General features: G+C 38.4%; 1 protein-coding gene across 1 annotated transcript; it reads right to left on the reverse strand.

Annotated features, from left to right (window-relative positions):
• Positions 1 to 7018: 7018 nt before the first annotated feature.
• On the reverse strand, positions 7019 to 7621 carry LOC135469922 (carbohydrate sulfotransferase 1-like). The gene has a single exon (XM_064748562.1). The coding sequence runs from the start codon at positions 7619 to 7621 to the stop codon at positions 7019 to 7021; it is 603 nt and encodes a 200-aa protein (XP_064604632.1).
• Positions 7622 to 17131: the final 9510 nt, after the last annotated feature.

Below are 17131 nucleotides of genomic sequence, written 5' to 3' on the forward strand. Positions count from 1 at the left end.
CATTTTGTCGTTACATACTACCAGTATCGGCAAGAGAAAGAAAAATCCCAAGTATCAAAATGTCCTGAATACGTAATAATACATTCTGGCCGATAACACCTCGTATGACTATACATGTCTAGGGTAAGGTGTTACTTACGTCTGGAGCAGGTGGGACCATCCCAGCCACGACGACAGCTTCCGGAACATTTACCTGTTTTTCATTACATCCGTCCTGACAGTTCGTGCATAGCTGCCCCCAAGCTAAAATTAATATTTTTTCACATACACAGCCATGGTGTTAAGCCATAATCATTCATTCACATACACAGCCAAAAATTAAACAATAGGTCTACATTCAAACGTAGTCTAAGCTGCAGTTCTACACTACACTTTACTGTGTAAATAAGCGCTCTAGGTAGATTTAAATAGTGGTGTATAGATATAAAGTCAACGTTATAATATAGTGTAGGCATATGGGCTACTCCGCTACCTCATTTAAACAAATTATATGCAGATAATAGTGACTGAACCAACTTAGGTAAATCAAACACGATTATGTATATGACATATATATACTATTTCAGGGTAACCATACGGGCACCTGTTAAGGTATTAACATAGTGGGCAAGCCCGGGGTTTTAATCACATATCGCGCTGCTGTAATGCTGTATTGCTACCCGCGTTAATGACGTAAATTCCACATAAAGCCGACTACAAACTGTACATGTGTATATAGTTACCAAGTACATATAGGTACAACTCAATACAGAAATGAACTATCAAAATCACAAAAAGCATTTGATTGGCATGCCGAGGCTTCTACCATATCGAGGTTTCTTTCACGTACATGTCCTGAATAATCGAGTTACAATGAGATATTTGATCTCCAGTGCAAGGAAAGTAGCACTGTATATTGTAATCCCTTATCGATAAGGTAAATAACTGCTTATGCCCTCGTTCAGGTCTGCGCTCCTTTTATTTTCACCTCTACACATGACCTATGTCGTTTCGCTGCGACCATCTGGCCTTAAACCAATATCAGTATATATATATATATATATATCACCTCATTGCCTTACATGACTTACAACGTCATGTACTTATCACCTACATATATATTTATTTATTTATGGATTTATTTTTTTATTAATTTATTTATTTATTTGATTGGTGTTTTACGCCGTACTCAAGAGTATTTCACTTTACACGACGGCGGCCAACATTATGTTGGGAGGTCACCTCCATATAGAGCAGATCACTTACCAATGTTACATACACCGTCTTAATGCAATATTTATTTACTTGTTTCACTGGGGTTTTACGCCGTACTCAAGAATATTCTTTATGCCAGCATTATGGTGGAGGAAAGCGGGCAGAGGGCTGAGCCCGGGAGATACCCACGACCGTCCGGAGGATACTGGCAGATCATCCCTTGTACGGCTGGAGAAGCTCCCAACGCGCTAAAGGAAGTCCCCACTTCATGCAACAGGTGTATAACTAAGTAATATACAGGTAAATGCCACTTTACGTATTACTTACCTAATGTTATGTATATCATCATGAGAAACACTCTGCTGATCTGTGGATTATGGTTCCCCATGTCTACCAGGAACCTTCGCAAACCGCCTTAGATTACAAAAAGTTATTCACCTCTATCCGGCGAGGATTTCCCACCATGAAGCTGTTCTCACGAAACATAAAATGCTTCTAAAAGTTATTATCTTCACATATACAAGTTCTATCCATATGTAATTTAGGAAAATGCCATCAAAAGTTGTAGATTCAATCTCTACGAAACCTAGCCAATCTGAAAACTAACGTGTACACTGAAATGTATACCTAAAGAAATATATGCTGAGAATATCTATATGTAGAGAAACTCACAGGAAGCATGGCTTAGTCTCTTTGTGTTCAGTGTTATATTTACCTACAAACGCTATTCTGACACTAAATGTATAGGGACCACAACTGGCAAAATAGTAGGCCTAAGATTATGTAAAAAATATAGCTCGTATTCTTCTTTCGACCTACATGTATTGTGTGTTCTTGTATACATCGCCCAAGCTCTACAGTAGCTGACCTGCTTAAATTGTAGGGAGTGAATAGATTCGTGTCACCGAGCAGGAAGTCACGTTACCATTATGGTGACAGTACATTGCGTTTTGTTGTATACAGCTGAATAAGTGCTGTTAACATAATTCATTTCTTCTAACATTATTCTGCTAAAGTCTTGGTCTCCAAAGTGATTCATTTGAATGTAACTGACATAAAATTAAATTCCTCACTTAAACGAAAACTGCTGAATAAATAAATAAATAAATAAATAAATAAATGAATAAATAAATAAATAAATACATAAATAAAATAAAATCAGTTTATGGTTATAAGGCATTTAAATGACATCTCTAATTAGTTATATCAAATGGAGCTTCGTGTAGTCTACTGGCCTTTTAAGACAGTTAAAGGACAAGACACCACCTGGCTAAAACATATTTCAATGGAAAGCAGGATACTCACGCTTTCTAAAAGCATCCACACTTTACTGTTTTAATGAGATTTCACCAAATAACATGTAGATCAAAATGACAAATTGCATAAATGGCTTGTGTGAGTCGAGACAGCCATCAGAATTTTATCGAATCAAACACGTTGCTATCAGATTGCGCGGCCTAAGCTGTGACGTAGCCTTTACCCATTCGATCCATGAAGTGACATATGATAACACAGAACTACTTCATAACACATCATTTTGAGATCGTTTACAACGATTGTTGTTACGTCTGACCGTAGGGATATTTCATCAAATGTTGTGTGAAAGGACTCTATTACTTACCAATCACTACAGACGTAAATTCACGCGGCGCGGATTAAGAACCATAGCTGCCATGCAGAGTAATAAAACGGGCGAGGGGATAATCACCCACTTCTGTCATCTTGCCGCTAACTCAGCCCGTGCGAAAGTCAACGAAAGTAACCGACGGACGAAACTTCACGTCATCTACCACAATGTATAGGAGGCTTCCAAACTAAAAACCGGAAGCCTATTGTTCTTGCAAAGGTTATATTTTTTGTCCTCTAAAGACTGCTTTTTGGATCATCGTAAAGAGTGACAGATTTGTCGGAAGTGTCACAGTGTCATAGTGTCACGTTAAATGCTTACAAATTAGTTTAAAGATATTACTCTAAGACACAAAACAGCGAATTGCACATCCGGGTAAAAACTTATATTTTAGCTGGCTATGACGTCATCCCGTTAATACGTGTACATAACATTGCCTTTAATTTAAGGCAAATTTAAAGAGAAATGCGTTTTTTCACTTCTACGACGGGTGCTGCCAGACCTTCCCACATACGACTGGTGAGGATGCCAAGGCTAGGATAGTAGCTCCTCTGCTTCATCCCCACCCTCACCCTTCCCCAATTTTTAACGTTCCGCCGCTTCTACTCTCCATCTTACTTAATGTAAAATATAAACCTTATATAAATATGTACAATTTTAAAGCGTGTTATTATTTGCAATTATATAATCACGACACCAATCCATATTCTCGTCTTTCCCAACATGTCAGTCTTTCAAAGTGCTTAAGATAAATGTCAGAGAAAAGGACGTGCCTACATTTTGAAGTTCGTTTTTGCGGTTTATCTGTTTTTGTGGTATTTTTAGTTAATTCCTTCCCAAAATGATGAAGCGTTCATCCCTACATACATAAGCATACTCTAAGGGTGAACGTGCAGGGTGACTCTAATGGGGGAAAAGGGAGCGCTGGCTGCTCAGATAGCCGGAGACATGTCCTGATGGCATTATTTAAGAAGCCGGAATAAACGTTATATGTTTGTCCTTATATAGGATTAGGCACTATTACACCGTTCGACGAAATACACGATTAAGCGCTCGACCATTGAGGACATTTCATTCAATATCCAAGCTGTACTTGTCTATGTTTTTGTTGCATTTATAATTAATATAAATTTCCGTCCCGTCAAATGTTAAATGTTGTGCTGAACTGAGAGCTACCACCGTGCAAGTTCATTAACTTTGCTGTGTACTCGACTTACAGTGCAAAATAGCCAAGGAAGTTATATGACATGGGCGGTCGATGATATGAACTGTGACATTTTACAACAACACCATCAAATCGTAGCTGTATTGCTATTCATTGATAAGGTGTTGTGAGCTTGTTTTAGTGTTCAGCATAAATGACAAGTAATCATTACTGTAAATTTAAGTTCCTTTTGAACAGACCAGTATAGCAAGGTATGTGCTAGAGATTTATTTTATACATAATCGTACTTAATACGAGTCACGTCAAGGTAAATCCTTCAGGGGAGACAACTTCCACAAGTTCATGTTATGTTGTTCCAGTTTTATCTCCCTTTAGTAATGTTATTTCATTTGTTACAGCCATTTACCATATATATGACATCAAACCACATCATGTGCAACCATTACGGCTCATGGCGAGATGTACCTTCGGTACATGAGAATAAAGGAAGTGAACTTTATCCACGTGTCGGTGTGCGTCGGTTATCTGTCTGCTATCGCTCCTGAGTGAGAGGCATAACATCTATTAAAGATGACGTATCGTCTCAACTATATTGCTTCACCAGTTTGACAACAGTGCATAAGTTCAGTTCATAACTTTGATTGAAACAAATGTCAGTAACATACAGGGCCGCATAGCTTGTGAGGCCAGTTTGTTTCTTATGATTTCTCGGTTAAAACAGTCAACACGCCTCTAGAAAAAAGTACATGAGACCTTTTAAGATGACGTAAAATCCATATAACAGATCGTTGAACAATAAACGTACATTGGATCATTAGGGGTGGTACATTGGACTAAAACAGTGCATATGTCGTTGTCAAAGCACAGCTAGTATATAACAGCAATATGGTGGATGGCCTTGTATCAGCGGTAAGAGCACAGCTAGTATATTATCGCAGTATGATGAGTGTTCTTCTTGTATCCGTTGTCAAAGCACAGCTAGTATATAACAGCAATATGGTGGATGGCCTTGTATCAGCAGTCAGAGCACAGCTAGTATATTATCGCAGTATGATGAGTGTTCTTCTTGTATCCGTTGTCAAAGCACAGCTAGTATATAACAGCAATATGGTGGATGTTCTTGTATCAGTTGTCAAAACACAGCTAGTATATAACAGCAATATGGTGGGTGTTCTTATTGTACCAGCGGTCAAAGCACAACTAGTATATAACAGTGACATGGTGAGTGTTTTTGTATCAGTTGTCAAAATCGCAGCTTGTATATAACAGCAATATGGCGGGTGTTTCTTGTGTCAGCTCTCAATCTCACCTAATATGTAACAGTGATAACTTTGCACATGTAGGAAAAGACAAGCTACACAACACTGACATTTGGGCTGTCAGATCTGTTTCTGTTTGAGCTGGTTGATAGTTTACGGCTTACTCAAGAATATTTGACATATAAGACGGTGGTAGTTGGAGTAACAAAGCGTATATACCAGGATCAAACGACCAGAATTTAATCCGCATCATCTCCGACTCCATTTAAACTGAAGCCAGTTATAGAAATGCGTACGTTCAAACTACCTTGTGGTTAGAACAAGAAAACAGATGACCCGATGTCAGTATAATGTGACTGGATGGGGTGTCATGTCAGGTGTCTTTGGCATGATACTTCAGTGGCGGCAAGATGAGACAGTGTATGTACATACACCTAAAGACTCGTCGTCGTCGTCACATGACTGAAAAATTAAGTACAACGTTAAACCCCAAGCATTCATTGATTCATACAATCATATACCGTCGAAAAATGAACAAGGTAAACCTCCAATTACCATTCAGCCATAAACGGTCTTTCTCACGAATGTTACCAGAAAATCTGAAAGTCTTTTTACCTGTTCCTCTCCTTAATGACCATTTTAACCATTAACCGCATAGGAAAATAAAGAGCCGAATAGAGTTTGGGTGAATAAAAGACAACATTTTTATTATGCTGGCTAAATCAATAAAACATGCCGGAGCAATAAAAGCGACATAGAATGAAGACTGCATTTCACTAGTTGGCGCAGCATATAAAAATGTCGAACCGTCAATAAAAGTCGAACCCACATGGGGTATGTCTATAAAAGTTTAAAACACTGAAAACAGGCGATAGGAACCTGCTGATGTCCTCGGATGAGTATATATTAATCATTTATTAGAGAGGGAGTGGTGGGATAAAAGACTAAAGGCGTGCCGCCGCGAAGGCGCGTACAGTGAAATGCGGGTTCCGACCAGGGCACGCAGCTTATAAATACACTCACAAACAGGCTTGGGCCGGCATTTGCATATAATGTTCGAGCACAGCACCGAGGAGATCAGTTGGTCAGCATACACATTCAAATAGTGCTGTACTCCACCAGACAGCTGTTCGTCTGCTCAGATTTGCATATAAATACCCGAGCGCCGAGCAGAGGCAAATCAACACACACACATTCAAATAGTGCACGTGTTGTTGGCCGAAATTACACTGCCGCATACGGGGCATTAAAAGTATATTAATTCCATCAATAATATTAATTAATTTCCTAACTAAACTTTCCAACTAAGCTATATTTTGGTTTTGATCTGATTGGTGTTTTAAGCCATAATCAAGAATATTTCACTTATACGACGGCAGCTGGAATTATGGTGTGTGGAAATTGAGCAGAGATCGGGGCGACACCCTTGGGAATGTGCACGTTTATATTTTGGTGCATTGCTCGGTCTTTGTGCATGTGTGTATGTGACTGTAAAGATTTGGGGCAGTGCGTAGTATTTGTGCATGTGTGTATAATTGTGACTGTAAAGATTTGGTGTATTGCGCGGTATTTGTGCTTGTGTGTATAATTGTGACTGTAAAGATTTGTTTATTCACAGGTACTCCGGTGATATTTCAGTAATTCAAAACAGTTTCCTCAAATGGAGAGCGATGATTTTACGTGAACATACCTACGTGAAAAAGAGTCAAATTTTAATATATCAACCACATAACATTTAACCAATATTCCTACTATGTGGCTATACGCCTTTCCTCAGAGGGTTCTGTCGGGCACGGTAAACTCATCCAACTCTGCTTCTGAAGATATCGTGGGGAAATTACCATGTGAGATAAGATCACCGCAAAACTTGTTAATCAAGTTTAACCGTTCCACTGAAATCTTCTTTATCCAAGAATATGCAGCCGCCGTGGAATTTTTTTTATATGTATCCAAAAATTTTCCGTCTTTATCACTGTGTGTACTCTTGTTAAGCCAATCAGTGACCTTGGGGTCAACGGGCACTCCCAACCAGCCGTATATCTTATGCAGCATCTCCATAGGGTGTTGTGCCAGATCCTCATAGATCACTTCAAGGAAAGTTCCCGGGTATTGTTTCTCCAATTCGTATCTTGTCTTCAAATCGTCTCCTATTAAGTTACACACATACTGAGGAAGAATATCTTTCTTTGGTTTATAATCGTATGTTATCCAGGAATTGATTAGACCGCGAGGGTCTCGCAGTAAATGGATGACCTTCACAGAAGGATCTTTTTTTAACAACTCTGTAACAAATCTCATAGGGGTGCGGATGGTCTTGATCACTCGGATTGGAGATCCTAGGGAGGCACTTCCTAACTCTTCCGCACATTCTTCCATTGACTTTCTACATTTCGAATAGTTTGATACCATCACTGACTGTCCTGCAAACGGAACCAGTGCCAGGTTTATCTATGCTTGTGATTTGACAGTTGAATAAAGATTCCAGCGTATGCACTTGGTATGGCATTTGCAGCCCTTCAAGCTTGTTTGGCCTGAAAAGAAAACATATTTAAACATTTACAAGCTGCATGAATACAGATAAAACACACAACAATGCTATTCAATTTATTTATTTATCTATTTTTTTTATTTATTTATTTGATGTTTTACGCTGTACTCAAGAACATTTCACTTATACGACAGCGGCCAGCTTTGTGGCGGGAGAAAATCGGGCAGTACTATTTAAATTTATTTATTTGATTGATGTTTTACGCCGTACTCAAGAATATTTCACTTATACGACGGCGGCCAGCATTATGGTGGGTGGAAACCGGGCAGAGCCCGGGGGAAACCCACGGCCATCCGCAGGTTGCTGGCAGACCTTTTCACGTACGGCCGGAGAGGAAGCTAGCATGAGCTGGACTTGAACTCACAGCGACCGCATTGGTGAGAGATTCCTGGGTCATTACGCTGCGCTAGCGCGCTAACCGAATGAGCCGCCTTGTATAATTAGACGAATCACATCCTGTGAAAACGGCTTGGGAAGTAGAGCTGGTGATATTTTCATTCCCGTATTCGATACGTGAAATCGTATCGTCTGAAAGAGGATTTGGAATAGAGTTTCGCTCGGGATGCAGCATGTAGTACAGTTTAGCGACGAATGCAAAACTTAGAAATATGAGCACAATAATAGCCAGCTTATACTTGACATTGCCCACACACTGTGTAATAAAGGATCCAGAAATGTGCACCGTGCAGCAAAGATATCCGGCATTCTGAGCTACGATTTCGAACACTATTTATATGCCAAACCTGCGCTATTGCGACATTACATGATTAATCTTCCTCTCCGATCGTACGTGGGAGGTCTGCCAGCAACCTGTCTGCGGTCTTCGGTTTCTCTCGGCCTCTGCCCGTTTCCTCTCACCATAATGCTGGCCCCCAGTGAAATATACTTTATCCTTGGTTAAGAGTTTTAAAGAACTGTTTTAACATGCACCAACTCGGCGCGAAAGGGGGGCTTAGAGCTTTCAGAGATTTTCTTGGTATAAAAAGATCATACATGTATGCACTCAAAATCGACGGGGTTTCTCTGCATTCAAAGATGTACATTTCATTTCCCGTGTGCAGATTTTCGCAAATTCTGGAACAGCTTGCTCTTAAGTAGGCCTACATTCAAAGTTAAGCCAGACATACATCTTTATACCTGAGTTTTACTATAAATTATTGGAATTTTAGTCCAGACTAAACTGCTAATACATCTATGAACAATTGGACCCGGGCTCGTGTAATAATGTTTCATAGCCTCAATATAAAGTACACACATTGTCACAATCTCACGTGTACAAACGCACGTAATCGTCCTGAAAACTTCATCTAGTTTATTTTAATGCTGTGTTAAAGCTAACTTACTTTTAGAATCCAGATCCATTTTTAACTACTCTTTGTCTGCCTCAAGAAGTCAAAACCTCACATCTCAGCCGGCGGAAGTTTCTCTCTATTTCTCAATGAAGCTTAACTTTGGATATACTGGGTCCGTTATCATGTATACCTATTCCTGTGAAACCCTCCCAACCATATACAGGTATACTACTGGTCACATATACACACAAAAATCAATAGATAACATGTAACCGACAGCTGAGACACTTATACATATGCAAATGAAAATGCTCAACAGACCTCCATGCGTATTCGTTTGCATCCAGACTTGTCGTTTTTTTTTTTTTTTGAGGAGGGTGGGGGACTCCAAGGTGTTGCTATATTCATATACATTGTAATATATATATATATATATATATATATATATATATATATATATATATATATATATATATATATATATATATATATATATATATATATGAGTAAGTGTTAATATTACGTCCCTAGATTGCTTCCAAATCTTTATAGCAATGACGGCAGAAATGAACCATAATCTGTACGCGGGACTAATATAACTTATATTAGGCCCAGCCTGCGTACATTGGAATTACTTTAGGCGTGATAAGATCGCGATGTTGTGATGGGATGTGATTTTAAACTTCAAATAATTCAGGTGATGTAATTTTTGTCGTAAGTGAAAATAAAGTATATAAACCGGACTCACACAAATCATCAGTTGACACATGCATACATCCCTGAATAAAATGGCAGCATCACGTCACTGACGAGATCACACAGCCGATGAAAGTCTTGCTGAAATCACAAAACTCTTTGAGTTTATATATTTTTGTACGGAGCTTGCTATCTGTCCTAACATGCAAACATAGGAATATAGTTCATGTAATGCAAAATCCCGCTTCTCAATGTAAATTTAATTCAAAATGGTAGGACTGACACGTGAATACGAGTCTACCCGATAATCTGCAATTCTCGCTCTAAAACGTGATTTCGCCTAACCTGTCTGATACGTCTAAAAGTATCATAAAATTCTCAACTGCTTTCTTAAGGCGAAAAATTGGCTGTAAGCTATGGTTATGCGAAAGTTCTATAGTGCATTAAGTAGCCTGCAGCGGTGGGGTCAGTGATGACAGCTCTCAAAACAACTGTTTCAGTGTAAAAGTGGAAATGGGAGTGGGCGGGAGGTTGTGCGACACTGGTCTCGTGTTCCCAATAAGCTCATCGATGATGTAATTTCTAAACATGTCTGATCACTGATCGGAAATATGCGTGAAATAGAGGTGTCATTAGGATAAATAATATAGACTCAAATATGGTTTTGTTTTTTCTTGTTTTTTTTTTCTGTAACATTCCTCATTTCCCTTAAAACCATAATCTTTGTTCTAGATTTCCTTTTCATACATATCGCTTAATCAAAAGCCCGCATTTAATGAAAGTAAATTGCCGATTGGACCGTATTGTCTAAAAACAAAGAAAACACAAGGCAAACTTCGTGATGTTTTACTTAACTGCCTCTTTGGCCTTAAGGTTAGAGCGTCCGCTTCGAAATTGAGAAAACAGAGATCAAATCTGCATAGGGTCGTACCAAACGCTTTTTAAATACTGTTTTTTTTCCCTATCTCGCTTGGCTTTCAACACTCAGAGGTTATAGCAAGGAAACAGGGCTGATTGGCCCTGTATCAGAATAGTGTGATTTTGGCGGCATGGCCTCAAGAAGACACAGTATATTTACACATACCTAATGACTCGTATGACTGAAAAAGGTAGGGAAAACATAAAAATTACAAGTTCAGGTGAAAGAGTGCGAAAAGTTTGTCGTAAATGTGGTTTTCAACATTTTTTTTTTCGATTTTTCCTTAAAGAGAGAAGGACACTTGAAAATAATGTTTGTATGGTGGGTATTTGGGACCGTCTTTTGGTGAATATAGTCTTTGGTGTAATAATATTATACACGAGGATGTAACACATGTTTAGTAAATATATTTTCACAAGAATTTAGCCTTTTCAGTTAACAAATGTGCTCAGCCTGGATTTTCATCACATTTATATTTTTAATATATTCATAAATATTATCATGATTCAGATTAAATGCATATGTTTTGGACATAAACAGCAATTTCTTAAGCTATAAATTTATTACACATGCATCGCATCGTTATTTAGAATGTTATAATGCAACGGCGATGAATACAAAAATGTGGTCCCAAAAATATATACAAAAATATTTAAAATTGACCTTTTCTCATGAAAACAAAAAGTCGAGAAAAACATATTTTCAAATACGGTTTGACCCTGTTTCATCTGATTCCGACATAGTTTTCATATTTTCTTCTCCTTTAAGCACGACGTTACAGCCTAAACATTCATTCTTTCATTCGTGATAATTATAAAACTGTGATAAGTATAGCGTATGAAGAAAATTTGATGAGAATTTTTATTATTCCTTTATTCCTGTGTTGTTTAGCGCGGCACTCAAAAATTTATCACTTATACGACACATTTATTTATTGTATTGTTATTTTATGCCGCTGTTTTAAAACTAAAACAGTAAAACCCACGACCGCGGGCCTTCCGACGTATACGGCCGATTTGCTGGTGTAAGCTATAAGCCTGCCTACACAGGGATATGTATAAGGGTTGGAATACGTCCGAGTGCAATACTGCAAAAAAGTGTATCATCACAGGTGCTTAGTCGAGGAGATTCCACATTTGTTTCACGACTATATACAACAGTACTGCCGCCAACTTTGTAGGGTTATAATGAACAAAATACTTCAATATTGGTCATCAATGCTTTGGTCTCACTCTCTGTGCTAAGTTCAAGGTTATATACAGTACCATTGCCGCACGATTCCAGCCCCAAATTAATCAAGGGGACCTCCAAATATTTAAATCTAACACATAAGACTTCCGTCTATAGGCGGGGAGAGGTGGAGGTGTGGGAATGGAGGCGGAGAAAGGCGAAGATTGTCGAGCGTTGCCGACAAGTTCATCGATGATATAACTTTCAAAACTTCCCGTTTATTAACAGATAAAACATACCTCAAACACAGATGTGCTTTTTTTTTCACTTTTCGGAATAACTTTTTTATTTCCCATTGAAGTTACTTTCACATATGCTTTATTCTTGCAGACTGGATGGTATTATCGTAAATGAAAGAAAACATAACGCAATTTTCTTGATGCTTAATAAACTGACAAGTTTAGCTTATGAAAAAAAAATTTAATGTATGTATGTATGTATGTATGTATGTATGTATGTATGTATGTATGTATGTGTGTATGTATGGGTTTTATGTTGTACTTAGCAATGTCTCAGTCATTAGGTGAATGTAAATACGCTGCAATCTTGTCGCTGCCGCAAATGAAGTATCATAACACCAGACGTGATACTCCGCCCAGTAACATTATACTCACATGAGGCCAACCAATTTTTAAAGTTTTTTGGTACGGCCTGAGCGGGGCTCGAGTGCGTTTGAGTGAGAGAGTGAGTGAATGCTTGGGGTTTAACGTCGTACTAAACAATTGTTCAGTCTTATGACGACGAAGGAATCCTTAAAGTGCACGCAAAGTGCCTCCTTCTTGCAGGACGGATTTCCACCACTCTTTCATCTAGTGCTCCTTCACTGAGACTGCTCACCGAGGGCAAGTAATCCGCCCCTCCCGAGCCATTATACTGATACGGGTTAACCATTCGTTGCATTATCCCCTGCAAGGTGCACGCCATGTGAGGAAGTTACGACTTCTTCATTTAAGATCTTAGGTGTGACTCGACCCAGGATTGAAACGGACGCTCTACCAACTGTGCTGTTAATAAATGTCGGTATGCACGCTTTGACGCTTCAGTCTGAAAGGCTCCATATTTGCACATGTTGACCGCAGAAGTTCTGCAGTTCTAAAACGAAATTCATTTGTGACTAAGATCAGACGGTGAACTGAGTCACTGTAGAAGGACTATAGATTTCCTCGCCACTGCACTTCGATAAATTACCCGCTTAAATTCGATGACCGTACAATACTCTATAGACTGTGTCCATAGTCTATATGACTGGCAAAGCTGTCTCCACGGAGAGTATAATGAACAATATCAACGTACATATGTGTATGGATTGATAACTTGCTGAAGCAGAAGGTACACCTGTATGAATGCTTCTTAATACCACAAGTTCCACACAGGTGTTGCAAACTCAGGTATTATTTACAAACAATGCATGCATGGCGTTAACGCTGCCTGGTATACAGGGTGAACTTAACAGCAGTTACGACAGAGACTGTCTAGCACTGTGGCAAGTCTTCAGTACGATATTAAAGTTCTACTCATCATTAACAACTGGTAGTTGTATTTAAAGCTTGATTAACAGAAATTACAACACATAATAATAATATAAGCATACATATTTCGGAGACTATATGGTTACAGCCCTTTTTTCCTGAAATGGTGTGTGCGTTTTTGATTACTATTAACTGTTATACTTCGCTATATATATAAAAATGTTCTTATTTCCTTTCTTTCCTTATGTCCTCATTTCATATATATATATATATAATATATATGATTTCGAAGTTCGAAAAGTTAGTTGTAAATGTGGTCATAAATATTTTCTTTTTAACTTTTTTTCAATTCTTCTTTAAAGAGAAGAAAAGACATGAAAATGATTTTTGTATGGTGGATATTTGGACCACCCCTTTATAATGTGTAATAATGACATAAATGAGAATGTAACACGTGTTTTCAGCTAAGGCTGTATTATTTGTTTTCTGTCGTTTTAGGACTATCTGATGGCGACAACATCCGAGTGGCCTGGTGTCAGTATAATGTCACATGTGATGTGATATGATATATGATATTTCATTGATGGTATCACTATGGCGGCATGGACTCGCTCTGCCACAAGAAGACAAAAGAAGTACACACACCTAATGACTTGTGGTCGTCATATGACTGAAAAATTGTTGAGCAGGACGTTAAACCCCAAGCATACATATATACATACAAAAATTCCGAACTGACCTCTCTTAATTAGGAAAACTAGTTTAAAGCGAATTTATGACAAAAAAAACAAGAAAGCTAAGAATTTTTTTGTTGTACATCTTTATGTTGGGTCATCCTAAACTGTATATTAAGGAACAAAAAAGAAAACCTTCACGTTTCTTTTAACACTTTTTATACATCGCCAGTCTAACACGGCGTCATTCGTGATATGGAATAAAAATGCCGTATTTAAAGAATTATCAAATTATTACCAAGGATTTTATGTGTTATAAAGTTCAAATATAGCGAAACTCCCAGACATTTTGTACCCGGGCAATCAGATGTCACTACAGCCTGTCGTACGCATCACGCCTAAAGTAGTGGGTTTTTTATGCCTTTATTGCGATAACGATTTGGAACAAATGGATAACAGTGTTATTCATATTAATACAGTTTCTCATATTACAAGAGAACATTGTATAATTACACCATAAAGTCCCCATTGCCTTTCTTTCTGCAATGTTGACGCAAACAAGTGTTCGCTGAGCAGCTCTTTGAAGACCTGAGGCCATTTATGTATTTACATTTGCATATGTATAAGTGTCTCAGCTGTCGGTTACATTTTATCTATTGATGTTTGTGTGTATATGTGACCAGTAGTATACCTGTATATGGCTGGGAGGGTTTCACACTCAGAAGGAACAGAAAGGATAGCTGATGTATTACATCCAAAGTTGAGCTTCACTGATAGAGAAACTCCCACCGGCTCAGATGTGAGGTTTTAACTTCTTCGGGCAGACAAACAGTAGTAAGATGGATTTGGATTCTAAAAGTAAGTTGGCCTAAGTGCAGCACAAAGTTTGTTATTTTAAAATGAAGGAGGTCAAATTTTCAGGGAGATTCCATGGGTCTGTACATGTGAGATTGTGACAATGTGTGTACTTTATATTGAGACTATGAAGTATGATCAAACGAATGCAGGAGTAAACATGGAGTAACTGTTGAGAAAGTCAAGAAACTTTTATTCCAGTCACATGTGAATGTTAGCGAATTGTGTTTACTGAAATCGGTCCACAAAGGCTTCCGGTATTCGAGCATATGTTCCTAATGGCGATACAATTACAACCACTGAAATGCTTATACCTATATATATATATATATATATATATATATATATATATATATATATATATATATATATATATATATATACCGGTATATATACATTTTTCAATACAGAATAACACTGTTGTTTTTCGTCATTTGGGTTCAGATGACTTTATTCTATACTTTTACCAAGAAAAGCAAACAAAAACAACTATGGGCATAAAATGAGAAGTCGGCTGTTTACGTCGTACTTAACAATATAACAACGAGGAGTCATTAGGCGTGCGGGGCCTCCGTGGCTCAGTCGGTTAGAACGCTAGCGCAGCGCAGTGACCCAGAAGCCTCTCACCAATGCGGTTGCTGTGAGTTCAAGACCAGCCTATGCTGGGTTCCTCTCCGGCCGTACGTGGGAAGGTCTGTCAGCAACCTGCGGATGGTCGTGGGTTTCCCCCCCGGGTTCTGCCCGGTTTCCACCCACCATAATGCTGACCGCCGTCGTATAAGTGAAATATTCTTGAGTACGGCGTAAAACAACAATCAAAAAAACAAAAAAATCATTAGGCGTGTGTTCATATACTGTGTCAGCTTGTGGCAGGGCGAGCCCATGCCGCCAAGGGTTCTGCCGCCAATGCTACTTGACATGACATCCAACCCAGTCACATTATACTAACACTAAGCCAACCAGTCTTGATTAATAGCTCTAACTTCTCAGTGCTGAGCGCCAAGCGGGGCAGCCATAAGTTCCATTTTTAAAATCTTTGGTGTGACACCACCAGGGTTTGATCCCAGCCATGCAGTCTAACCATTAGGTCCATCCTGACATGAGTATCTTCAGGTATCATCTACCACATGCACGCCGATTCCACAAAGCCATTTTTTACTTAAGTCAAAAATTATTACCTCATCACAATGCTTTCTTTTTGGTTCTGGAAATTTTGATATATTTATCTGAAGATATCATTGATTAGATGGTATTATCTACTACAGACCGATTCCACAAAGCCACTTCTCACTTAAGTAAGGTTTTATTATGCTTTCTTTATGGTTCTGGAAGTTGAAATTTAGTGCATTTGTCTGAAGATAACATTACTGCGGTGGAGCTGTTGTAGCTGTTCATCAAGCTGTTTTTGCAGCCCTTTCAAATAAATTCAAACAATGGTATGATTTTTTTTTGTTAGGGTTTTTTTTTTTTTTGCTTTTTTTTAACAGTTGTGCAAATATAAAATTACATATAATTATTACTAAGTTATCTTTCATTTAGGAATTACATTATTAAATCCAGAGAGAGTAATTCTGCTGAGCAATGGGACAGCATTCTCGAATCCTTTTTTTTTTTTTTCATGTTTGGCATTGAATTAATGAATGTCAAAATGTTTATCAGGTACCTGAACACAGGTCTGGCGAAGTTATTAGAATCAGTATACACTTAGATCGCTGCTGTTTGTACTATAACCGACACACAGAACTGACATGGAGTGCGGCTGGTTCAACAGTAAAATGGACTTGATTGATTGGTTTACCGACCGTGTGTTGCCATGGGAGCCAACGATCTAGTTTCTGAAAATTCACGCATGTAGGAGATTGGGAATAAGAAACTGACGAACAGAACCCCGATTTTACCAGGCTTTACAGCACTTCTCGCCATTTGCTTTTCAGAGCAAATAAATTCCTACAGGATCCTTTGAAAACGCAATACATTTGTCAAAGTTCATGATTTCATTTCATTATTCATTACTCAGCACAATTACGCAGGTTGAGATGAACAGTTTTGAACCGAGAACAGAACTCATTAGAGAGCGCCTTCTGGGTCTTAACTGCGCGTCCGGAAGTTTCAGATTTCGTTTGGTTTCGTGATTCTTTTTCGTCGGGGATGATAAAGCGATGGTAATAAATGACGTACTGAATCAACTATTAATAATTTCATT

This window comes from Liolophura sinensis, chromosome 7 (genome assembly GCF_032854445.1).
Source record: "Liolophura sinensis isolate JHLJ2023 chromosome 7, CUHK_Ljap_v2, whole genome shotgun sequence".
NCBI lineage: Eukaryota > Metazoa > Mollusca > Polyplacophora > Chitonida > Chitonidae > Liolophura > Liolophura sinensis.